The sequence below is a fragment of the Trichechus manatus genome, unplaced genomic scaffold (genome assembly GCF_000243295.1).
Source record: "Trichechus manatus latirostris isolate Lorelei unplaced genomic scaffold, TriManLat1.0 scaffold00006, whole genome shotgun sequence".
Lineage (NCBI taxonomy): Eukaryota > Metazoa > Chordata > Mammalia > Sirenia > Trichechidae > Trichechus > Trichechus manatus.
In genome coordinates, this window is record NW_004443942.1 from 18,699,033 (window position 1) to 18,726,965 (window position 27,933).

General features: G+C 38.1%; 1 protein-coding gene across 2 annotated transcripts in view; it reads right to left on the reverse strand.

The window, feature by feature from the left end:
* Nucleotides 1–27,933, reverse strand: part of LGR4 (leucine rich repeat containing G protein-coupled receptor 4) — a 121,582-nt gene that overhangs the window by 53,055 nt on the left and 40,594 nt on the right. Inside the window, exon 2 of one of the 2 annotated variants that reach the window (XM_004369730.2) lies at nt 9,070–9,141. The exons of the other annotated variant lie outside the window; for it this stretch is intronic. Within the exon in view, the coding sequence (XP_004369787.1) occupies nt 9,070–9,141 (72 nt within the window). The remainder of the gene's footprint in view (nt 1–9,069; nt 9,142–27,933) is intronic. 2 annotated transcript variants of the gene reach the window in all.

The window sequence follows — 27,933 nt, forward strand, 5'->3', positions numbered from 1 at the left end:
ACTCGAAGGCAGTGGGTTTGGTTTTTTGGATTTTATTCCCTTATGAAAGGAGCCTTGGAGGCCCAATCGTTAAAGAGTTTGGCTGCTCCATAAAACAAAACGAGACTAAATGGACACAGGGGCAAGGACGAGAAGGAAGGAGAGGACAGGAGAACTGGTAATGGGGAATCTAAGGTCGAGAAGGGGAGAGTGTTGACGTGTTGTGGGATTGGCAACCAATGTCACAAAACGATACGTATATTACTTGTTTAATGAGAAGCTGGTTTGCTCTGTAAACTTTCATCTGAAGTACAATAAACAAATAAATAAAAGAGTCTGGCTGCTAACTGAAAGGTCAGCGATTGGAACACACTAGCCACTCCACAGGACAAAAGACCTGGCGATCTGCTTCCGTAAAGATTTCTACCTAGAAACCCTATGGGGCAGTTCTACTGCATCCTATAAGGTTGCTAAGAGTCAGACTCGACTTGATGGCACACAACGACAAGAAATTCTGACTTTTCAAACCCAAATTCTCCGTACATCATATCTTTCATTTTCTCTGCTCCTGGGCTGCTAAGCAGTATAGGACAAAGTTACAAAGCCAGTTGATTCCAGTACAAATTTATATCATCTAGGCTTTAACTGGGACCTTTCTATCTTAACAATCCTTTTGTTCATTTCAGATTGACCCAATTAAACAAACATTTCCCAGATTATCGTGGACTATGACAGCTATGGTTTCTTGCTACCCAACATGCCTTCTTTCCTCCCATCTTCTATTTCCTTTGAGGACTTTTCCCACTCCAAGTAGTCCTAGCAAGAATGAGTCTATGACCCAGGTTGGACCGTATCATCCTGAACAGAGTGATTGATTCAAGTCTGACAAATCAGTGTCCTCCTAGGACTTTTCCGCTGAATGCAACAAGGAAGAATTCAGATTTCATTTTGGATCTCAAAATGCAAAGATGAGTACTTGGACTATTGAAGGTTAGATTTCCAACTATATGAAGATAGACCATTTGCAATAGGAAAGAATGAAGGCAAAACACAAAAGGAGAGACAACTGAAGGTACGAAATAGAGAGCATGAGAAAACTCTAATGAGAACTTTTAAACTCCTAGATCCAGTACCATCTGAAGTCAACTCCACCTCTGAACTTTCTAGTTCTACATGAAACAATAAAGCTTCTATTATGCCTAAGCTGGGTCTCAGTCTCTTAGAACCAGACGACTCTTGCCAAATACAGTGCATATTTCAAACTTTTTCATTCCCCACAAATCAGATACCCCAAATGCTTGTTTCTTGACAAAAAAAAAACCTTCTTAAAGTCAGTCTCACCACCCTACTAAAATGATTCTAAAAATTCTAAAAAAGTCAAGGCCTTTTGTCAATATCTGGACATGGGCATCTCTCTCCGGCATGTGAGTGTTGTTTCCTCATTTCTTTGTGAAAAACCTCTCCTCCCACGGCTCCTGGGGCATAGTTCTGCCCTAGTTATCCTGCTCCTCTGGCAGTTGGTCTTCTTCCCACACCCTGATTCAAATGTTTCCCAAGGAGTTGTCTTTGGCCTCCTTCCCTTTTCTTCTACCCTCTCTTTCTTGGCAAGCTCTTTCAATTTAATGCTTCCAGTAATCACCTCAAAATAAAAGACTCCCAAATCTATACTCATGATAATAACTAATATCTATCCTGGATTCCAGTTCTATATTTCTGGTTGCCCCTATCCATATCCCACCTAAACTCAATATCTATATTCCAAACTGAATTTAATACCCTCCCTTCTGAAACACTTTCTCTTCCTGTATTGCTTTAATTTTGTCAAAGGCACCACCAGACTCCTGGTCATCTTAAAATTAAGTGCTATCTGTGTCACCCCATCACTCCAGCTGAGTAGCCCTCTTCCATAATACTTTTTCCTAGGTTTCCTCTTCCTTCTCATCACCACTGCCCTAATTCAGATTCTCTTAATTCTCACCTGGACTATTGCCATTCACATCTTCATTTGTCTCTCTGCCCTCTCTCAATTCCAAGTATTCTACTCTGCTTTGAGATTATATTTATTGAAGGTCTTATCTGAACAAGCCATTCCCTAGTTCAAAGACCTTCAATAGCCACTCAAAAGCTTAACCTCCTCCTTAGTGTGCCAAGTAATGCCTCAGTCTGGCCCCAAACTCTAGCTTCCTTTCCTGAAACTTCCTTTTAAGAATTCAGCACTCCAGCCAGATTGAACAACACACCATTTCTACTACCTACCCCAATCTGTCTTCATATCTTTGCTCATGCTCCTTTTTTCCACATGTCTTCATGAATAACTCCTACCATCCCTCAAGGCTCTGCAGAAATGCCAGCTCTTTGATGAGGTCTTCCTTAATCTTTCTTGCTAGAAGTAATCTCCCCTCTTCTTTGAACTCCCTTAACTCTAGTATACATTTCACCTTCCTTGAAGGCAAGAATCTCATTTAATTCAGCAACACTGGACATAGTGCCTTGACTAACATAAGTATGCTTAATTAATAAATTGTCTAATAAGTCTTTCCTGATCCTTCCCACATGTACAGGGGCATACTCAAACCTGGGATTGAAATCTGGCTTTATTACTAACTAGCTATGTGACCTTGGGCAAGTTACTAAACTCTGAGGAAAAAATCTCAGCTTCCTCATCAGCAAAATGGGGATAAATATAGCTCACAGAATTTTATAACTGAAAAAACAACTACGTTCTTGGAGGGCCTATCCAGCACACAGTAGGCTTCCAATTAATGCAAGCTCCCTTCTCGTTTCCCTCTTCTCACTCTTCGTCCCTAATATGAGATCTCCCCAAATGACACTTCACAGGAGATAGAACGAATCAGACAAATAATACTTCTACGAGCTCAACCTCACTGTGCACTTCCCAACAGTAAGGGTAGTGACCTTTGCTACCAAGTCATCCTACCAGAGGGTTATAAGGTGGAACGAGAGAATGGTCCCAAATAATACAGTATTTGTAACTGCCAAAAATCACCAAAACAACCAAGGAACAGTTTTGCTTTTTCTGGGAAATTACTGCAGTTGATAGAGCTTATCTGAAAAGGTTTCATCAAGGGAGTAAACATTAATGAGTCAAACTTTAGCTTGGAAACGAACGAAATTCCTTATAAGTACTTGAAGAGAACAATAGCTACTTTCCACAGCTCTAAATAAACAAGAAAGATATTCGAGACTATCCATACATCTTAGAGATATAAAAGCTGATAGGATATAGTGGAAACAGCTTTGAACTATGTAGGTCTAACTCTAGCTCTGTTACCTACTAACTGTGGTACCTTGGGCAAGCCACTTATCTACTATTGTGTCTTGATACTTTCATCTGTAAAATGGTATGGCTAGATAGGACAGCATCAATGTACACAGTTCCTTCTTAATATTTTTGTTCAGTGAACTTATTGAGGGAAATGTTGGGCAACTAACCACTTTTGATAATGAGCAGATGGCCCCTTAAGCTTTCCTCCAATCCACTACCTCTGCAGGTAAGAGTATAGCAAAATAGTGTAGAAGATAAGAGGAAAGACTTGAATCAGATCAACGTAGATTCAAACCCCAGCTCTGCTGTTTACTAGATGACCACAGTAAGGTGTTTTTTTGTTTTTGTTTTTTCCCATCTCTTTAAAGCCTCCATATCCTCATCTGTAAATTGATGATGATAAATTCTATCTACCTCTTAAGGGCCCTGTGAGCATTAAATCAAGTAGTATGTATTAAGTTTTTTGTACAAAATAAACTCTTGATAGACTATGGGTGACAATTTCTATTGTACCCTAAAATAATTCCCCTTTTCCAGGTTTGACCATTTTAGTTTCTTCAGTACCCCAGGTAGAGACTATGAAAAAATAGTTTCAGAAATTTTAAATCAATTATTGAGATGTAGCAACCAGATGTAACTTGTGATCCTGGATTATATCCTGGACCAGAATTTTTTTTTTTTCCTTCTTCTGCTATAAAGGACATTAGTGAGATATCTATTGAAAACTGAATATGAATTATAGATTAAAGAATATTTATCAATGCTAGTTTTCTGAGTTTGATGACTGCACTGCGGTCATTTAAGAGAATATCCTTCAGTAGAATAAACATTGCAATATTTAGAGGTAAAGGAGCAAATAGTACATTTTTAAAAAGTACATACATGTTATGCATGTGTGTGTGGAGAGACAGAGAAAAAAACATGGCAAATGTTAACATTTGGGGAATCTGAGTGAAGGGTATGTGTGAAAATTCTTTATACTTGCAACGTTTTACAAGTCTGAAATTATTTTGGTACAGAATGTTATATATATAAGTACTAGCCAAATTAAACTATTTAGAACTATTTCGTTTTCTCCTATTCCTATTTGTATTTGATTTTAAACCTACCTGTTCAAATTATTTACTAGTCTCCTTTTCTAAAATAACGCTTCCATTTAGAATTAATTATCCTGCAGACGATAAAACAACCAGTGATCTTGAACTCGTACTTGAACACCTAAATTAGACTTTAGCATTGTAGAGTCTTCCAAAGTCAAAATACATTTTAAAGTGAGTGGACTTATCCTAGTCATATAACGTGTATTAGACAATAGCTGTACAAGTGCCAAAGCTGGCAGTGGCTTCTGCTGTCGCAACACCTAAGCCCAAAGGAACATCCACGGGGACTTTTCAGTGATAGACTATGGAGAAGGAGTTGGACATTCCTTCTACTGTTTCTAACTAAACCAAATTTCAGCCATCCCCCAAATGGCTACCAATGCTGAGAGGTCTAAAGGAGAGCCAAAACCACTTGTGGTAGCATATCAGATAAACAGCTCCTGCTGATGCTTAATGAGTGCTTTTCAAAAATTCTAGCTTTCCTTTTACATTTCTAAACAGAAATCTATAGTGGGCCACTCCAACTCCATTCCCCAAGAAAATTAACCTCTTCCCAAATACTTCAAGAAAAAGAAAGACTGCAATGTTTACGATGATTAGGTGATTTACCTTACCTCACATGGATATAGCACTTTATGGTCACAAAGCACATATATTATCCTGTTTTCCCTTTACAATAGTCCTGTGAGGACAGACAGGACAGGTATTATCCCTGATTTAAAGATGAGAAAATTAAAGTACAAAAGTCAAGAGACTTTTTGTACTTTAGATTCTGTGAGTATTGAATTTAGGGCCACAACCCATGTCTTTCTATTCCCAGAGAAAAGAAAGATAATTACTGGCTAAAGATGTTTATGAGTTACAAAACTTTCAAAAGTAAGTTAAATGTGAAAATGAAACTGGCAATAACAGTATCTAAAGTACATTTCATTGAAGAAATTGGATGAAATATTTCCTGTGAGAATACATATACATCATTCAGTGTTGTAGAAAGAACACGGCTCCAGAGACCTGACTTCAAGTCCCAGCAAAACTGTACACCAGGCACATGAACATGAAGGAGGCATTTAACCTCTTCCTTTCAGCTTCTGCCTTTGTAAAACTGATTTTGCTTTCAGAGTTTGATAATCAAACGAGAACAGACTTTTGTACGTTGTAAAGCTTTATACACATGCTACTTATCATCACACCTTTATAAAACTGAATTCTTCATGCTCTAAACAGACTGGTTCTCTGTGTTTGAATGGCATCCAGTTGTTTCGGGCAAAAATCCTAGTCTCCTCCCTATTGCCTACCCCTCATAGCGAATTAAACTCCTTCACGATAAAGTCTAAATTCCTTAGCTTAAGAAGTCTTTTCATGTTCTGGCCTTGTCTCCTGACATTTCTCTATATCTATCTCAACCCTGCCATAATGGAACCACTTCATGTGTCCTAACATTTCTGAAATTTCTACCTCTAGGCACATGCTATAAAGTTCTTCCTGGAACATCCTTACTACACGCATCCTCATCTGGCTAATTCCTACGCGTCCTCCAAGACTCAGCTAAAGTTACTCTCGAAAGTGTTTCCCAAATCCTGTAATTTCAAGGAAATATGATGCTTCTAGGCTTCCAGTGACCCTGCACACACTTTAGTGTCGACCTTCACCATGCTGCACCAAGTGTTAGTAGCTCCATCTCTCCCTCTAGGACAACAGTGCCGAACTGAACTTTCTGTAGTGATGGAGATGAGCTACATGGGCACTTTCCAGTATGGTACCTACTAACCACATGTGGCTATTGAGCACTTGAAATGTGGCTAGTGCAACTAAAGAACTGGATTTTAGATTTTATTTAATTTTAATTACACTAAATTTAAATAGTCTCATGTGACTAGTAGCTATCTCATTGGACAGCACAGCTCTAGCAAACTGTCACCTCTTCAAGGAAAAGGACCATGCTTACTAGTCTCTGTATCCCTGGTACCTACCATAAGGTTTGGCATAGAGTATGATTCAGTGCTTGTTTAGAGAATAAGTGAAGGTGCAAATATCTATTAATACTTCTTATGTATTGTTGGGAAGTGCCACTCAACTACTCCAAGCATTCTACATTACCCTATTAAATTTGGCCAAACCTGGTCACATCTTGTAAAGTACAGCTCATTAATTATCATAGAAAAAACCCTTGGCAAAGCATTCATTTCTACTCAGGGCACTTCAGCTTCACAATCACTCTTAAATGACTTCCAGATGACTTCTGGACAAACGTTTACGCTGCTTATGAAATACTGCAATAGTCATAGCAGCATCGTTTTGGAATGTCAAAATCAACTACAGCATTTTATGAAGGAAAAACTATGGCTTTCTATCATGCTAATATTAACTTGGAAAACAAATTTCCTTGAATGTCTGAAGAATTCCTAGAATATTAAAGACCACTTTGAACTAGTCTTTAAAATTAACCATCAGCTCTCCTAATTGAATTCATTTCTGAAATGCCATGACTTGATTGGATGGGCTTCATCACTGTGCTAGCAGAGTAAGAAGAGAACTTGACCTAGCTACAGAGAACTAGCAGTCAAATTTAACTTGATTCCAATTAAAAGTCTCGGTTGACAGAATTCACGATGCTAACATATGCTCAGTCATTTGAGATTTTAAGAAATCCAAGATGTGAACTTTACAAAGCAAAGATTAATCAGATTTGACTCCATCCAGATCCCTCTATAAAATCCTTCAGGAATAACTGGCAATCAAAGGCATCAACAAAGGTGGCCTGCATACAACGCCCTCCCCGCCAACAAGGAGAGTTTCTCCATTTCCTATCTGGTATCATCACACATCTTACAGCTGTTATACAACGACTGAGCAACCACTTGTCAATGTCCTTTCATCACATAATCACTTCTGTAAAGAGAGAATAATCCTAAAGCCCAAAAAATAATCCTAATAATCCTAAAGCCTATTTCTAAGTGAAATAAAAAGGAACAGGTAAAGAATCTTGAAAGTTTGGCGAGGGAAGGGAGGGCCTCCAAATATATAGTTCACTCATTTTAAATTTAATTTAAAATTTTAATTAAAAATAATTAACATTCACTATAGGAAAAAACAAAAAATACAGGCAGACTAGCATACACTTAATTTTTTTTACCCAAAGATCACATTTGGTGTATGTATACTGTATATTCTAAGTGCCCTTTTTCCCTATAAACTTTTAAAATGTTAAAATAAATGAGCTAACATTTACATAATGCTCACTGTTTCAGGCACTGTCCTCAGCATTTAGCATGTGCTAATTCATTCTGTAGTCACTGAACACTATGAGAGAGGGATTATTATTATCCCCACCTTATATCTATGAAGAAACTGAGCAGAGAGGTTAAGTAACTTGACCCAGTTCACAGGCTTGTAAGTGGCAAATAATCGCTGTTCAGTTTTTGCTGTGGGAGCATTAGGTTCAACTAAGTAGTGTGGGAAGTAAAATGTTCTCCTTGATTTTATTAAACCCTTAACTGCTATTTCAATATTCTATCAGAAGCAGGTAGTAGAATCAGTATGTCTTATGTTTATGTCCTGTTCCCCATTCTGGGGGAGGGGCTGAGCTAAGATAGGTGCATTCACAGGACTTGGATCTAATATTCAACAGCTGGGGTGTATCACACATGGATCTAATATTCAACAGCTGGGGTGTATCACACAATCTGTAATACGAATTTAGATTCCTTCAGGGCTATATCTCTTCGATGTTCTTAGTATCAAACTGTCACCTTCTTACCTCCACATATTACATAATCCATTAGCTTGGTCTTTAAAAACTTGTATTTAACTTGATTCAGGTTTGATTTTGTTTCTTCACCTGGATTTAAAATATAGCTATATTTCCCAATTCCTAACTGGGATACTTCCTAATTCCTTTAAAACTTGAAAGTGCCTATTTCAATTATGAATTTCAAAAAAGTATGGAGAACAAGACAGAATGGAGGTTAAAATAATGTGGAAATTGTTTTTACCACATGTAAACTGTTAATCTATCCAAACTTGCAAGTCCCCCAAAACAATCCAACTAACAAACCTGTTTCAAAGACAGAGCCTCCCTACAATTCCTTTGTCACTGATCACTCCCTTCTCCCTTAGCCCTACTCATCTTCTCAGAAATTAGAAATGTGAGATGCAACATGACAAGTTCTGAAGCATTCTTAAAGATAAGAATAGTTTTAGAGATCTGGACGATGTTCCATGCCTTCATCCCATCACCAAAGGTCACCTACAAATGTCCGAGGGCACCCTCAAACCACACTCAGCTTTCTGCTAACTGTCAAAGTTGTCCACTGTTATCGTGACCCTGAAACACCTTGTGTTTTTTTTTTTTTTTTTATATGGTTGTGTTACCCATACAGCAACTCCTTTGGCAACAGTGGTAATTACATAGCAGCCTTGTTATCTCAGCATAACACTGTAATTAACTTGTGTCACTGCAGCGTTCATGGTTAAACTAATTGCAGCAAAAAAGTCCTATGAAAGTAGCATTTTTTAGATCTGGCTTTCAAAAATAGCTTCAGCAATTACACTGCTTTAAAAAAAAGTCAAGACCCCTCCTCAAAAAAGTCATAATTTCTTCTGCACAAAGCACACTTCTGAATATCCCCTAACAGCAAACATCAAACTCTGTTGTAGAAGCTTCCAAAGAGAACAGCAAAAAGAATTTCTTAAAGAAATACTTACAGCTCTTCCAGAAAAGGAAAATTCTTAAATGCATCTTCTGGCAATTGAGTAATGTTGTTCATACTGATGTCCCTGGAAAACATAAAGTTAAAAGGATCGTTAACTAAGTAATATTAGACTTACAGCATTCAGTTCAATGAAAAAGTAATTGAGTGCTGAAAATTTATAAAGCCAGAAAAATGAGCATAGACGGCATACATAGGAATAATCATAATTTGACTCTGAATACAATGATGAGAAAATATAAAAAAGTTAAATCTTTTATTATAAATTATGCTCTATAATTTAGAAACATCCAACATGATTCTTCTTTACCCAGACCCTGGATTTTCCCCATTTAAGTATCTTTGAAAAAGAAGTTTCAAACTACCTACAATGAGTAGGTCAGTGTGGCTTCCCATTCTCCAGTACTCAAAGTACTGCGCCTGACAGAAATCAACAAATGGATACCCCAGGATCTGATCGAATACATTTTCAGGCAAGCGTGGCTTCTGGAGCCACTGTCAAGGATAGAAAAATGTCCTAGCTCTACCACAGTCATATTTTCTGAAAAACTTATAAAAGTCCCGCAGGTAATAGTTCTAAGTGGATTTCATTTTTAGCCCATGAACAGATGCAGGCTAGAGACAAGTGCATACACGACAGGTATGCAATCCAGCTGCAGCTTCCCCTTCCAGAGTCAGCAGAAAGAAGAGAACTCACTCCATGATATAACTCCAAAATTAGCTAATCCAAACAGCTACAAAACACTTTATTAACCATTTCCTTCTTCCCTAGCAGCTGCCTTATAAGTTGGCTTTCTCCTTCCAGATTCCACTTAATATCAACACCAAGAAAGACAATTTAACACAGTCTCACAAGGGGAAAGCCCCAGCATGCACTGCGTCAGCTGTCTCACTCAGGTTCCTCTGCCTCTCATCTAGTGTTGAATTCTGTGGTTGAGTCCTCGCTTCTCTTCTCTCTTAAAATCACTATAAAAATTCACGTGTAACATTCTCTTTACTAGATTAGACATACTGGTAGAAAAGAAATCAAGCACACCAAAGTCATTTTCATCATTTCAGTCAAGTGAAATTTTCTTTTAAAGGAAAGCACCAAGGTAGGCAAGTCCTCTCTCCCCATCTGTTCTTCCATTAAGATTCAGGAATGGAGTTTGCACTCCTTCTTACTAGCCCTTCTCAAGGCAGGTTTGGAATTTTCTTTTTTGGCTAGGGAAGGATAGTAACAACAGCAGCAAACCAGCAGCAGCAGCCAACATGCAGTGAATGCTCAAAACATAAGACTGCACATAGAGTCTCACTTTACAAATGGGGAAACTGAGGCTTGCTGAGGTAAACTAACCTTCCCGAGGCCATTCAACAAGAAAGTATATAACAGGAAATGTAAACTCCAGAGCCCATGATTTTAATTACTCAGCCTTCTTAAGTATCTTTTGAATCCTGTTAACTCCTCCCCAGCGGTAGTCAAGATATAAAGCAAACCCTTAAATCCTATCAAGGTTAAAAAGCAGGAGCGATACTGCCTCAAGACCCTGGAACAATCTCAGGAAGAACCATAAATAGCCTTAGCAATTGAGGAACCAAATTTTATAATTTCTTAGAATGAAACTTTTCTTCAGATGAATCCTCATGTACATTTCACAATTTTACATCATTGAGAATAATTCAAATCCTTTTAAGAAGAACGATATTAACAACGTCTCCAGAAATTGTTATGTTTAAACATTTGCCCCAATGCTCCTTTAGTCAGATACTATTATGGGGAGAAGGGAAACCCTTTGTTTTTCATAAATACTCTAGCAGGACACTGGAGAAACAGCATCAAAATTGGAGTTAGAAGAAGCAGGTTCAACTCCAGGCACTGCAATTTAGCTACTATGTAATCCTGCTCATCTGTAAAATGAAGGATTTGAACTAATAGGTTGTGTGGCTTCTCAGCTTGACATTCTATACTTCCATGATTCATCTTTTTTCTGTCATTTTCATGGATGAGCCCATGCTTCCTGAAGAAGATACCTGAGGTTCATTTTATGGAAAAGACATGTTTTTGAAAAGTTTACCATATAGCAAAACTTAAAGACTACTGAACTGCCATTATAAAACTACTGAGTCGGTCCCACTGAAAACACATTTGGCTTCAACCAGTGAAATTCTTAAGATTACAATAAAACTTTTAATCCTATGGAAAGGCAAAATAATAATCTGATATGAGTAAACAGTGATTCTATAAAATATCACACAATTTTGGTTCATTTTTGTCTTTCCAATAAAAAAAGAAAGAAGGACAACCATAATTTATTGCTTTACAAAATGAGACACTCCATGTAGTTTCCTCTAAGCTTGGCACACCTGAATCTAGGTAAGTATCAAAGTAAGAGGAAAACTGATTGTCTTATCAGAAAAAGTCTAGACAGAAATGACTGACTTATCAGAAAAAAACACATAACTAGAGAGAATTCACACCACGCTATTCTCTGCATTCCAATTTTTTAAAATAGATTTGTAGTGTTATTTGGTGCTATTGAGTTGATTCCAACTCGTAGTGGCCCTATGTACAACAGAATGAAACACTGCCAGGACCTGCACCATCCTCACAATTGTTGCTATGTTTGAGCCCATTGTGCAGCCATTGTGTCAATCCATCTCGTTGAGAGTCTTCCCTTTTTTCGCTGACCCTCTACTTTACCAGTCATGATGTTCTTTCTCCAGGGACTGGTCCCTCCAGATAACATGTCCAAAGTACAACAGATGAAGTCTCATCATCCTCGCTTCTAAGGAGCAATCTGGCTATATTTCTTCCAAGACAGACTTGTTTGTTCTTCTGGCAGTCCGTGGTATATTCAACATTCTTTGCCAACACCATAATTTAAAGGCATCAATTCTTCTTCGGTCTTCTTTATTCATTGTCCAGGTTTTGCACGCATATGAGGTGACTGAAAACACCATGGCTTGGGTCAGGTGCACCTTAGCCCTTAAAGTGACATATTTGCTTTTTAATACTTTAAAGAGGTCTTTTGCAGCAAATTTGCCCAATGCAATGTGTCGTTTGATGTTTTGACTGCTGCTCCTTCCATGGGTGTTGATCGTGGATCCAAGTAAAATGAAATCCTTGACACATATATAATTCTCTCATTTCTTCTCTCAGAGTTAACAAGACATAACAGGAAGTTTTGTTGTGAGCTGTAAATGTAATTAGTAGAACTCCACATATACAAACTAATATATACCAAATATGTGGTGAGGTTTTGTTTCAAAGTTTCAGGTTGAGGAGCAACACTTGTTTCCGAATTGTTCTGAATTTCACAAACCCAGAGAGGTTCTATCTTTATAGGTGTTTTTTCCATCATACTTTCCGAGTTTTAGTTACAAAACGTGTATGAATAAAGTAAAGAAAAAGAAAAGGGGGTGAGGGGGAGGCTACAAGATGTTATCTCCAGAGAAGCTCTGGAAACATGTGGTTACAAAGTATAAGGTGGGTGGGTATTCATTTAAAATAATGAGGGCTAATGGTGATAAACAATCTACACACAGTCTTAAGAGTAGATTCCAGACCTGACATCACTAACACCGGCATGAAAATTGAAGATGCACAGACTTTAAAATTAAAACATTAGACAGAAGGCTGGGAAGGATGGGTTAAACTGTAACAGTTTACAAATGGCAGCCATATGCCAATAATCATAAATATATTAGACACAAAGCCATAAAAATTATTGAAATAAATAAAAGGAAGTTGAACGGAAAACTTCAGCTAGAAGATGCACCTTCAGGTGCACCTCACATAAGCAACACACTCTTACCAGTAACATCTGTAATTAAACCCAGTAATTCACCATCCATGGCTGCTAAGAATAAATAAATATAACACAGAAAACAAACAAACAAAAAAAAAAACACACAAAGCCAGAGCACCACCAATTTACAATTGCCTCTGAAGGACAATTTCAAGAAAGCTGACTTCGTCTCGACTTCGAGCTAGCCTGGTATATATAGCTGGAAGTGTGCAGGCTTTGGAGACAGACAGACCAAGATTCAACTATGGACTCATGACCTATGAGCTGTGTGATCTTGGGCAAGCTGATTTATTTTTCCTGAGCTCTCGCTCCTTCATTTGTTAAATGGAGGTAATAATAACAACCTTGTAGGTTACTGTGAAGATCAGAAAATGTAAAGTAACATAAGTTCATCAAGAAATGGTTATTATCTTATCATCTTCGAAGTTTTTGCTGCTCCTGAAAGCTGTGTGAATCCAGTGGACAGACTTAACTAACGGCAAGCCAACCATCACACCCCACCTCTGATGGCCTTCCCAGAAAAAAATCACTCTTACATAAAAGAAACACTAAATTGTGTAAAAGACTTAGAACAGAGAGCCGTTTATAACTACAAAACTAGACTCTTAAGTTCCCGAAACATGGAAGAGCCCTTCAAGATCAAATACTATATTTCATTTTAAAAAAAGCTGAGGCCCAGTTCATCAAAAAGAAATTATATTCTCATAGAAAATTTTTGGAAGGACAAGGCAAGACAAGATTCATTCTCAAAAAGATTAGGATGACTCATGCAGTTTAGTGATAAAGCAGGGGATAAAATCCAGAACTTTTGTTAGTAAGAAAAAATACACTTGAATGTATGCTTTCTGTGCATATCTGTTTTCATAACAGATTTCTTTGGTTAGGTTTCTCAAGGTACACTAACTGGAACAGAGCATATGTCTGCACATTACACCCACACAATGCAATATTCCCAGCTTTAACACAGAGCTCAGAAATACAAAAGCACATTACCTCACTAGAAAGATAAAGCTGAATGCCCAAACAGCAGCAGTCATCAATTTCAAAATTAAAATTTAAAGGGTATAATTGTTTAATTGAAACTTCTAAAACTCCCCAGTGGTTAAACTCTCATCTTTTTTTCCCCATAAAATTCACTAATGCTAAAGTATCTACAGAGTAAAGAAGAACATCATGTTTCAACAACGTGCCTTTTAAAATCCCCATAAAATGCTCCCTAAGCAAGCTTAACCTGTTTGCTGATGGCCAAGTGTGTACCACTGTGGACTCTGCCATTGCGTCCTCACTATATCTGGGCATTCTGCCACAGAATTATTTAATTTCAAATACACTGTGACAGACCCAGTGTTATCTGAATTTGAATAAGCCCTCCTATTTGTATTAGATAAAAGAGTACTGCTGCTGCCATGGTATTGATTATATCTCAAATATGACTTGGTAGTTAAAAAAATCAATTACACATAAGTTCTAAAGAACATAGGGACTTTAAATGGTAGTGAGTCTTTAAGCTCAACAAACATGTTGATAATGATCAAGAACTAATACTCTTCCGATGATTTTTCAGAGTCTTTTGTAATCGATTAGAAATTTCAGGCCAATCTCCAATTAACAGTTATCCATAATATGATCAAAAAAACAAAACACAACAAAATAAAACCAGCATCAAAAAACCTAAATTCAAAAATTGCCTCAGGTTGAATAACTTTGAAAGGAAGCTCTCTCTCATCCACAAGTTCTGTAGATCAGGGCATCGAACTGGTTCGAACTGGTTCAGTCATGGCTGACAAAGTGAAGTCAGAACAGACCTGAATTTTTACAATTTGGGTGATCTGGAACAGGAAAAGTTACAGGTCGAAGCCCTGGAATGGGAGACTCGGAAGAGGCGTAGTGAGCCCCATCAGGAACCTGATGCGTGATATTAGATTATTATTGCCAGGACAGAGGAGTGACACGCATTCAAAGCGGTGCAGTTGGCAGCCGTCTCTGAACAAAGCATTGCTGTTTCCAACTCTGTGCAAAATTAGAAGTGCAATTTGGTTACTATGCAACGCATATGCTGCCTTTGTTTTCTAATAGGAAGATTAAATTTCTAGCCAGGTTTCAACTCCTAATTTTTCCCATTCTGGCTATGGTTTTGGTTCACTCAAATTTTTAAAATTCGGGTCTGTTCCGGCTTCACTTCCTTGGCCATGACTGAACCAGGCAGAACCGGTTTGAAGTCTCAGTGTAAATGCACACATAACACCCAAGTTCTAGAAAAAGCTTAAGAGTTTAATTTTGTTTCTATCACTGTTCCATATCTTTGGGCAAGTGATCCTTTTTCTCCCCATCTTCTTATAATAACAAATGTAACCTATGTTAATTGTTTTTTTAAAAAATTGAAATACCGATAAAATCACCCACAATACCAATTCTCAGAGATAACCACTGTCATATTTCATGGGTAGTCTTCTAGATTCTTTTTCTAGGAATGATACACGTTTTTACAAATTGTGAAATCATATAGTTCTGAATGTGTTCATCTCCCGACACTTAAGATTCTTCTTTTACAAAATGAAAAAAAATTTTTCTCTGAAAATATCTTTTCATGAAAGTGTAAACATTAAGGTTTAATACATTTCAACGCTCATGAAAGGAAGCATCTTTGCCACTGGAAACCATTATGCCAAAAGGAATATAAGGTACAACCTAAGGGTTTTCCTTTAAAAAGAGAAAGGGAGATATCCTTTCATCTATTTAACAAATATTTACAAAGTACTGATTATCCACGTATGTACAAGGCCCTATTCTTGGATGGGGAAGCATTAACTTCAAAAGAGTATGTTTATGGTTATTTTTAGTTTTTTTCATTAAAATCTACCAGTCCACTCTATTTCTAACTTGCTATTACTGTTTAAGATATTATTGCAACATTCAACTAAACTTATGCTTTTAAAAATTCCATTATTTTATTTTGAAAAGAGTAAGAGTAGCTACACATCTGTGAAGATATCAATCTTTAGAGAGATGGGGCCAAAACAATATGTATGCCATTTTAGTCCAATTTTGCTCCAGAGTTATTTTTCTGACCCTGTGTGTTTTAGCCCTGCTAGAATCCAACCAGATGTCAGAACAGACACCCTTCTAATTCTCTGTGCAACATTTCTACTACAAACAGTTTTGGGCCACCAGATAAACCGGCTTCATGTTATGTGGCATCTTCCCTAGTGTTTCAAGCACAAAGGCACAGTGCTCCTCAGAAGAAGGAATCCAAAACTTGCTTCTCTGCAGCCTTGGAATCCTTAAGAGGAAAGCTCCTACAAGGATACTGGAATTTAACAAGTAGGGTTAATTAATGCAGAGAAAAGTTATCCTCTTGTAAAGCCACTACTTATTTAATGTACTTGAACATCCTAGTATATAATCTTCCTAACAATACAGAAAGGCAGAGAAAACATCAGCTTCAAATCTTAAAAAGTAAATAAATACTGTTTGCTATAGGAGATGAAGAATGCTTAATATACTTTATGATTATCTACTTTCATGGATAAAAACCCCTATATTAGGGCCTTGTAGAATTTTTCCATTAAAGACTTTCAAAGCTGTGTTGCTATTGTTAAGAAAATGAAAAGACATGTTATAAACTGGGAGAAAATATTTGCAAAACACATATTGGATAAAGGATTTGTTTCTACAATATGTAAAGAACTCTCAAAACTCAATAACAAGAAAACAATTTAAACATGGGAAGCAGATTTGAACAGACACTTAACCAAAGAAGACACAAAGGCCTGGCAACCTACTTCCAAAAAATCAGCCAAGGCAAACCATATGAATCACAATAGTCACGAGAGCAGTACAGGACCAGGCGGCCTTTCCTTCCGTTGTGCATGGGGTTGCTAGGAGTCAGGAGCTGACTCAATAGCAGCTAACAACAATAACAATGGTTGCTGTGAGTATCCATTCTAAAATGATTTTTGTTTTTTGCTTGTTTTTGAGGTTCATATAAATACTATTTGCTTTAAAAAAAAAAAGAAAGAAAAAGAAGATACACAAATGGCAAGCAAGCACATAAGATGTATATTAGTCATTCCAGTCATCATTGAATTGATTCCAACTCATAGTGACCCTATAGGACAAGGAGCGGCTGGTGGATTCGAACTGCCAACCTTGGTTAACAGCCGAGCTCTTAACCACTGTTAAGGAGCCACAGGGCTCCTTCATTAGTCATTAGGAGAATGTAAATTAAACCACAATAAAATACTACTATACAACTGTTGTATCCTTTCACTACACTTATTCAATCTGTATGCTGAGCAAATAATCCAAGAAGCTGGGCTACAAGAAGAAGAATGCGTCATCAGGATTGGCAGAAGACTCATTAACAACCTTCGATACGCAGATGATACAACCTTGCTTGTTGAAAGTGAAGAGGACTTGAAACACTTACTGATGAATATCAAAAACTACAGCCTTCAGCATGGATTATGCTTAACATAAAGAAACAAAAATCATCACAACTGGACCAATATGCAACACCATGATAAACGGAGAAAATACTGAAGTTGTCAAGGATTTAATTTTACTTGGATCCACAATCATCGCCCACGGAAGCAGCAGTCAAGAAATCAGATGACACCCCAGATACCCTTTTAACCCAGTACTGAAGTCATTCCTGAGGTTCATCCTTCAGGCAAGGATTAGACACGCCCTTAAAACAAAATGAGACTAAACGGGCACACCAGCTCAGGGGCAAGGACAAGAAGGCTGAAGGGGTCAGGAAAGCTGGTAACAGGGATCCCAAGTTTGAGAAGGGGAGAGTGTTGACATGTCATGGAGTTAGCAACCAATGTCACAAAACAATATGTGTATTAATTGTTTAATGAGAAACTAATTGGCTCTGTAAACCTTCATCTGAAGTACAATAAAAAAGAAGAAATCATGCGACATATTGCATTGGGCAAATCTGCTGCAAAAGATTTCTTTAAAGAGTTTGAAAGCAAAGATGTCACTTTGAGGACTAAGGTGCACCTGATCTAGGCCATGGTATTTTCAATCGCCTCATATGCATGTGAAAGTTGGACAAGGAATAAGGAACACTGAAGAAGAATTAATGCCTTTGAATTATGGTGTTGGCAAAGAATACTGAATATACCATGGACTGTCAGGAAAACAAACAAATCTGTCTTGGAAGAAGTACAGCCAGAGTACTCCTTAGAATCTAGGATGGCAAGACTTCATCTTAGTACTCTGGACATAATAGCAAGAGGGACCAATCCCTGGAGAAGGACATCATGCTTGGTAAAGTAGAGGGTAAGTGGAAAAGAGGAAGACCTTCAACGAGATGGACTGACACTGTGGCTGCAACAATGGGCTCAAGCATAACGATTGTGAGGATGGCACAAGACTGGGCAGCATTTCGTTCTGTTGTACAGAGGGTTGCTATGAGTCGGAACCAACTCAATGGCACCTAATAACAACCCAACTACTGGGATGGCTAAAATCTTTAAAAATAAGAATTACTGACAATACCACGTGCTGGTGAGGATATGGAAGATCTAGAACTCTCATACACTGCTGGTAGAACTGCAAAATAGCATAACCCCTTTGGAAAACAGTTTGGCAGTGTCTTATATAATTATACATACCCTTATGACCATAGGACCCAGTAATCCTAGGTATGAACAATCACCAAAAACTATCAACAATCCAAATATCCATCAAGCAGTGAATGGGTAAACAAATTTTGGTATATCTATACAATGGAATACTACCCAACAATAAAAAAAGGAACAGAGTAGTGACATAAGCAACCACATGGATGCTAAGTCAAAGAAACCAGACTCAAAAGTTACATATTATTCCATGTATATGGTATTCTGGAAAAGGCAAACTTATAGAGACAGAAAATAGACCAGTATAACCAAGGGCTGAGGAGTGGGGAAAAGCCTGGCTACAAAGGGGCACAGCAGACTTTTTGGGGTGATGGAAATGTTCTATATCTTGATTTTGATAGTGGTTACACAATTATACAGGAGCCCTGGTGGCACAGTGGTTAGGTGATCGGCTGCTAACTGAAAGGTTGGTGGTTCAAACGCACCAGCCACTCTGTGGGATAATGTTGTGGCAGTCTGCTCCTGTGAAGATTTATAGCCTTGGAAACCCTACCGGGCAGTTCTACTCCATCCTATAAGGTCTCCATGAGTTGGAATCGATGCTTTTTTTTTTTTTTTTTTTTTTGGTTTACACAATTATATACGTTTTCCAAAAACCTGTATAACTGTACATTAAAAGGGTGAATTTTACTGTATGCCAATTAAAGCTCAATACCTAAATTAAAAAAAAAAACAACTGTGTTGCCTTTTACAATTAAGAGCATAAATGATATTACCTACTTCTCACACTTGCCCCACAGGGAAAAATAATTCTTCCTATAACTAGAGGTCTTCTTTCCAAACCCTACCCAAACAAAAAAAAAATGTGATGCACAGAATTGACTTAAGAGTCAGGAACCTTAGTGTCTCCCCCTGTCTTAGTTATCTATGGCTGCTATAAGAGAAATACCACAAGTGGATGGCTTTAACAAAGAAAAATTTATTCTTTCACAGTCTAGGAGGCTAGAAATCCGAATTCAGCGCGTCAGAACCAGGGGAAGGCTTTCTCTCTCTGTCAGCTCTGGGGGAAGGTCCTTGTCATCAATCTTCCCCAGTCCTAGGAGCTTCTCAGCGCAGGGATCTCAGGTCCAAAGGACACGCTCCCCTCCTGGTTCTTTATTGTTGGTAATAGGGGGTCCCCATGTCTCTCTGCTCGCTTCTCTTTTATATCTCAAAAGAGAATGACTTAAGACATAACTAATGTTGTAGATGGAGTCCTGCCTCATTAACATCATAGAGTTAGGATTTACAAAACATAGGAAAATCACATCAGATGACAAAATGGTGGACAATCACACAATACTGGGAATCATGGCTGGCCCAGCCAAGTTGACACATATTTTGGGTGGCCACAATTCAATCCATAACACCCCCTAAGCCCCAACCTCTACTATCAACTTGCAAGGGGACACTGGAACAAGCCACTTCATTATTTATTGAGTACCTAATAGGTTTGTACCTGTGTGCTGGGCATCAGGTACACAAAGATAACAGTCTCTACTCTAAAGAGCTTTCCAAGGCTGTTGGGGAGACAGACAAAACAACAGGTAAACGCTATGATACGTGTGGACCAACTCAAGAAAGCCTTCCAAAGGCAGGGGTTCTTATGCTGAGGTGAAAAAGGACACAGAGAGCTGTTATTTCAATCTTTGGTCTCGTTCATTAGATTGGCAACATTTCTCAGTGGGGACACAATTAGCATGTCAAGCAGGATAACTTTTCACTATTCAAGGCAATCCTGTTCACTATAGGGCATTTGGCATCCCTGTTCCCCCAGCACACTAATTCAGAGCAACCAAAAACACCCTCCAACAATTCTATCCTTCCCTTAGGAAGTTGGTAGCACAGAGAGGGACATGAAATCTAATTAATGAGTGGCATTTTTTTAAAAAAAACAGAATGAATAGCTAATATTAAAGTTAAGGTCATCCCATATAAAAGTATTATTTCATGACAATTACTTGGATTTATTCATACCAGACCATGATGTAAAATGCAATCCTCACTGGGTTCATAGTTTTTAAAAAAAAAAAAAAGAAAGCCCCTGAATTAGATAACTTGTGTGTTTTGAGGGTGGGAAGGGGTGTCTTCCAGGCAGAGGGGTTATCATGTGTAAAAGCACAGAGTGGTTAAAGAGAGAAAACCATCAAGGAATTAGAGAATTATAAGTAGTATGGTGAAAAGAGACAAGACCATCAAGGAATTCCAGAATTACAAGCAGCATGGCTACAAGCTGCAAGGGAAGCTACTTAAAACAAGCAGAAAGTATATTCCAAAGGGCCTTATATGAGACTTCAGAACTCACAATTTTATTCTAAAAGCATGGAAAGCTGCCAGAGGAAGTTTAAGCATGTTGGGTTTGCTTTAGAAAGATCATTCTGGCAGCCATAAACTACAATGGGATGAAAGCAAAGGAAGCTAGTAAGCCCTCATAGAAACGCTGTTTCTCTGAATCTCAGCTTCCTCTACTGTAAAATATTTTGTACTAGCTCTTAAGGTCCTTTCCAAATCTATCATCGTGACTCTTACTCTGGCACTCTGTTCCTGCGCATACCATGCATAATTAGTAGAAAATAAGAAACCCCAAGACTCATGTTTTTCCTAAATGTGTAGGCACAGTTGCTTGTGTTAGCAAGTGTGTGAATGAGTACAGACTTAAACATACCCCCGTCAGAATTACAAGAGTTCAGCAATTAAGAAAGACGCATGACTTCATTTCCACAGGTAATATTTTATGCTGTAACTGTTTATGCTCTCAGTGAAGCAATACCGCGTAGGAGACATTTAAGGGTGTGTTCTTCAAGGAGACGCTAACCCTACAAGTTAGAAAAGACAGAGCACTAAACACCGGTGTGTAAATAGCATATCGCAAATGAAAGGCATGTGTGTTTTAAATTACACATCCTTAAAAAGGTAACTAAACAAACTATTTAGGGTAACTGATTATTTTCTAATATTAAAACAAGTTTTGCTTGGTTGTTTTTATCTTTTTAAGCAGAGCCTAGTTTTAAAGTATGGGATGTGCTCCAAGGAGGAAAATATAAAATGCTCTAATTCTGATGAAATATGTACTAAACGACAAAGAAAAATAAATGCCCAGGACAAAACAAAGATTACTTTTTCCTTCCATAATTTGATCAAGTATCCTAGCATCTGGCACCACATGGAACAGACAAGGGTTAAACGATAATATTCTTTGTTGTCTTCCTACCTAATGAGTGTTCCCAGGCATTCTTTGGGTGTCAACAGCTGTTCTGGTAACCCTAACAATGACAAAACAGTGTTCATTACCAGCCAAGAAACACAGACAAAATGCTATTTCAAAAGTCAATTTAACATCAACAAGAAGTATTGTAAGGACTGTCATCTGGCCAGATAGGAAACACTCAGTTACTTCATCCTAACAGACAAAATGTTCTATTCATAAAGAAATCAATCCAACAGCATTTATTATGGTAAATATTCTAATTAACTAAATGGTTTGTGTTTTATTATGGCTACACTTATTATTAACACTACTGATAGGAAAATATTACTTCATAGTCCTTGCCTTCAAACACATACCCATGAAAACTTCTGTTTAGGCGAGTATTTTTTAAATTTCAGATCACAACCAATTAATGGGTTATGAAATCATTTTAATGGATAACAGCCAACATTTTAAAACAGCGAAATAGGAAAGAATAGCGTAGGAAAATATCAGATACATCAGACATAGTAAAGGTACGAATTGTTTCAGGAAATTTTGTCCCAGCTTGTGTGAGCTTCTCTCTTCCCTATCACAAAGTCTGTATTCTCTGGCTTAAACTCAAGTTCTTATATATTGTCGGTGAAACATAAGCAGAACCATCAATTCAAGGAACTGGCTGTTTAAGCCAATTATTCCTTATTCCTTCATCTAAATTGAGTTAAAACTAAAGCTGCTCTGCCAACAACACAAAGGTGACCCAATGGATTTGGTAAACATTTAAAGTCTCCCTTCACCTGTCCACATCCCAGTGTATTCACAAGTTAGTGACATCAGCTCTCTCTAAAACTGACAATAACAACATGAGAATAATTCTCAGAACCACAGGGTGGTTAAATGGCTTTACTCTACTACTACTTTCAACTGCTTCAATAGAACTGTTGATAAATAAGCTGAGCTAGCTAAATTTCTACTCTGATACCCTGGGCTCTATTGAGGTTTTAAAAAGTATATAACACTATGACATTTTTCACTTACTGTGCACAAAATATTTACGAATAACCCTGACCAAACCATCTAGATAATAATGATGTAAAGATTAAAAAAAAGTCAAAAAACTCTGTACTCCAGTAAATCCTTCTAATGTCCCAAATCCAGAAAGGGCTTCCCAATAAGCACTATGTACATCCAATAAGGCTGGGCAAGAGCAGCTCCAATTTCCAGGACACTGAGGCATTGACCTCATTATGTTGAGGCAAGAGGAAAATTCTAAATGATGAGGCAGTCAATACCCTGAAGGCCAAGATTTGAACCCAAAGGCAGGCTCTCAAGAATTTCACCTTCCCTGTAATGCAGGCTTTGTGGGCAATCACTTCCCTTTAGGCCGTGAGGCACGTGACACCCCCCCCAAACACACACACACATACATACACACACACACACACACACACACACTATCTCTCTCTCTCTCTCTCATTCCCCCGCCCCCCAATATGATGGCCATTTTTTAAAAGGCTTATAAAACATATTCTATCCTTAAAGTAATGACTCAAAATTATAACTGGGATGACTCAACATTTCTGTTGACTATAAGACAAAAGACATTGATAATGACAGTTTATAAAAAAAATCATTCAAGATATTCCCTTGGGAATGACTGAGAACTCATTAAAATCACTACTTACTCCATATGGGAGAAAACTAAGGAGCCCCGGTGGCGCAGTGGTTAAGTGCTTGGCTGCTAACAGAAAGGTCCGCAGTTTGAACCCACCAGCTGCTCCACAGAGACGTGGCAGTCTGCTTCTGCAAAGATTTACAGCCTTGGAAACCCTGTGGGGCAGTTCTACTCTGTTCTATCCGGTCACTATGAGTCACAATTCGACACAACAGCAACGGATTTGGTTTTTTAGTTTAGTTTTTTTTGGAGGAGAGACTATTTAATCATATTATATGATGGTCCTTCCTAAACCTTTTGGGAGTAAAGATTCTGAAATGTGGTTTTGTAATGCCCCCGGGCAGCTCCATTTGTTGACAAGTCTTTAAGTTTTAAAAACTCCTTAAAACAAAAAGCTTAATTACTTTTAGTTTTTTTTAAATAATATTTTATTGTGTTTTAGGTGAAAGTTTACACAGCAAAGTAGATTCCTCTTTAACAATTTTTATACAATCTGTTCCGTGTCAGTAGTTACATTTTTTACAACGTGTCAGCACTGTCATTATTTCCATTCTGTTTGTTCTGTTTCATGGATCTAGCTTCCTTTCTCCTCCTTGCTTTCTCACCTTTGCTTCTGGGTAAATGCTGACAGTTTGGTCTCATACAGTTCATTGTTTAAGGGAGCACATTACTCCTGGGTGATACTGCTTATTTTATAAACCAATCTATTATTGGGCTGAAGGGTGACCTGCAAAAATAGCTTCAATTCCATGTTCAAAGGTTATCTTAGGGTGACAGTCTCAGGGGTGGGTTCCTCTAATCTCTGTTGGTCCAGCAGATCTGGCCTTTTTAAGGAATTTGAGTTTTGTTCTAAATTTTTCTTCCATTCTATCCCAGACCTTCTATCTTGTCCCTCTTCAGAACAGTCAGTATTGGTAGCCAGGCACCATCTAGTTCTTCTGGTCTCAGGTTTAAAGAGGTTGTAGTTCATTGTGGTCTGTTAGTCCTGTGGATTAGTTTCTTCTTTGATCTTTTGATTTCCATCATTCTCTTTTGCTCCGCACAAGTAGAAATCAATATTAATTCCTTTTAATTTTTGTACTCCATGTGGGTCATATGGTCCTTTATTTTGTTTCCTGGACAGGAAACAGTGTGAAATAAAACAGAGACAAAGACAGATAGACAAACACACAGAACTCTAAAACACATTCAGAGTTTTTGTTTTAGGATGCTCATGTAAGAAAAATCTCTCAATTCTGCAGTTTATTTAATGATTTATTGAAGCAGTTTCTGCTATGTAAATTGATAACCAGAGAAGAAATAATGTCTTAGAAAATAAACTCCTACAGCAAAGGGAATGACTAATTCCTCAAGTCCTCAGAGAACAGTAGGTACACACTTCTAATACACACACACATACCACAGAGCTTAACCATAATTAAAGAATGTAGATTGGAGGATCAATTCAGATAACAATAAGTAGGATGACAATACATCCCAACCTGCCTGGGACAATCTTGGTTTATACCTACTGTTCCAGTATCATTATTAATAGTGATCCTTTTGCTGTCAAAGTTATCCTGGTTTGGATAATAATTATCCCACTAACAGTAGTTGGTACGCTGACTGACGGTGGATGGGTTGTGATGGCAAGAGGCGGACATATTGCTTTGGATTGCCTTGGGGAATGGCTTGAATAAAATTCAAATTCCTCATCTGTACAATATTATGATGATAATAATAATATGAAAAACAACTTACATTTACTGAGCATCTGTCGAGTTTGTAAATTGATCAATTTCATGTTCCTCTACTGTGACCCTATGCTCCATTAGGGTAGGGTCTGTTTTTGCTCACAGTTGTATGCCAAGCCTCTAGCACAATGTGTGGCTACAGTATCTGCTGAATGAATGACATGTCAGACACTGTGTTAAATGTGCTACATGGTAAAGGCGGCAAATACTTAATACAGTACTTACGAAAAAGAAAAGAAAGGCTTAACAATTTTTCAACTATCTAAAGGAAGTCAGAGGTCTGTTGCAGGGGAGAAAAAAGAGGGACATATAAAATATCCCCTTCTTTACAAGTGACACCTGATTTGTGCTGGGAATGGTGATCAGGAACACGAGATTTCCTATGAACAGCCAAGAGCGTTACTGACAGATTCCCTCCAAAAGTCTATTGCTATAACCAAATCATACCCTTACCTGCAAACACATCTAGGGGAAAACAAGAGAGCAATGTTTTCATTTAAATACAAGCTACCGGATTTAAAAATAGTTTGGGAGGAATGATGTAAAATTGGATTTCAGTAAAACTAAGTTTTCTTTCTCAAAATTTCAAAATACAAGTTTTGTCCTATAAATAGCATCTCACAGAAGCACTGAACTAGAAAGTATAGTGGTTAAGACTTTACCAACTCACTACTCACTAGTCCTGCAGCCCTGGAGAAATTCCTTAAACTCTCTGTGGCTCAGTTCTGTCAAGCGTAAAATGGAGATAATTCTTACCCCTTTATGAGAATCAGATTATATGACATCTGGCCAGTGCCTAGCCCATAGCAAACACTCAAATTCAGCTGTTATTATTTTTACTATTATCAATGGCACCTGATCACCATCTAACATGTCATTTTAATAATGGGCAACTGAGACCCAGAGGGGGAAAATTTCTCTCTGACCTCAATACCAAGAAGAGCTGTGCTTCTCCTGCACAACTTGACATTTTTATCTTAAGGACAATGTGAAATCAGAAGTGGATACTCTCTCCCTCTTCCTATTGGCAACTAAGATGCTCTGAGCCAAAACTGTAGCCCATCTTTCATGAATGTATACATCAGGTGAATAGCTTCTGTAAACTCTGTATCCAACTGACTTTTCTTCTCTTAAATTGTTTTGGGGGTCTTAGTTTTCTCACACGCTTATTTATTTTATCTTATACATTTTTTGTAAACAATTTAGAATTCTTTGTGGAATAAGGTAGATTACACTAGCATTTTGTGAGCACTTCCTATGTGCCAAACCAAAAAACGAACCCCACTGCCGTTGAGTCAATTCCGCCTCATAGCAATCCTATAGGACAGAGTAGAATTGCCCCCTAGGGTTTCCAAGAAGTGTCCAGTGGATTTGAACTGCCGACTTTTTGGTTAGCAGCTGAGCTGTTAACCACTGCGCCACCAAGGCTCCTCTCATGTGCCTGGCATATGTAAACCAACAAATGCACAAGCAAGTCTGGTAGTATGAAAGGATGATTGTAGAGGCAAGAAGGTTGAGGTGGAGAGATCAACTAAGAGAGGTAATGAGGTCCTGAACAAAACAGCAGCACAGGAACAGACAGGAAAAGAAAAAGCTCCCGAAGAGGCAGAACCAACAGAACTTTGTTAGTGATTAGAAGTTGGAAAAAAAATAAAGGTGAACCTTGAAGATGGCACTGTGGTTTCTTGTACGTGGAACTGGGAGACACTGCCACCAACTGAGGAGACCCAAGAAGAAAGGGTCTGTTAGGAAAGAGGACAGTAAGCTCAGTTTGGGCCATGTGGTGTTATCCAGCCCAGAACTGAGGAGCAATGTGAGTGGGGATAAAGAAGTGGGAGTCATCAACACGGTGAATTAAAGCTGCAGAAGTTGATGGCATCAGCCAAGGAGGAAGTAGGAAAAAAATAAAGAAAATGGCTAAGAAAAAATGCTTAGAAATAGCTCCATTTGAGGAACAGAAACAGGAAGGGGAGACAGAAGAGGAATGATCGGAAAGGAGAGAGAAGACCCTGCAAGGAAGAGTTTCAAGAAGAGAAAGTGCTACACTGTCCAGTGCTGCTCTCAAATCAGTAAATACATTAGCCACAGGATTTGGTAATTAGATCATTTGTCAATAGGCTTATCATAGCATGAATCTTACACATATTAACCATGACTAGGAATTCTTTTTTCTAATTTTGGCTGCGGAATAGAACAAAGAGAGAGAGAGAATTTCCGGAGGTAACTGGGCAAGATTTAAAAGAGAAAAGGAAAAGAAACACAAGGGTTAAAAAGGATATGTGTAAACATGTGAGAAAGGGACTGCCTGAGGTGGATCTGCCTGGGCTAGGATCCCGAGAGACAGGGAAAGGGGACTTAATATGGGACTAGTTCGCCCTGCAGGGGATGGAAAGAGCAGGAGGCGAAGGGCAAGGGGGCGAGTTTCCTCATCCATGAGCTAGGGGGTTATCCACTGACAACACCTACTAAGGGCATGGTGCTGCAGAGGGGCCCCAGATGTCTGTGAGCACTTGGCACTTATTCCTCCCTTCTTTAAGTCCAGAAGCATTTGTATCTCCAAGCTCATTCTCATGTTGAATGTATTCCTCTCACTTCTCCATCACATCAAATCACATCACGTCACAACCATCTTTTTCCTGTGTTTTCCCAGCTTTCACAGCTACAGTAATTAATTCAAATACGCCATCACTTAAGTGCCAATCAAAGCTCCATCGAGATCTAAGAAGAACAATAGTGTGCTTATATGCACAGTCTATTAATTTAAATTACCAGTTGAGTCACTACATGCCAACAATTAAGCAATGACACACACACAGATTACACTCCACATTAATAGAGTAAAC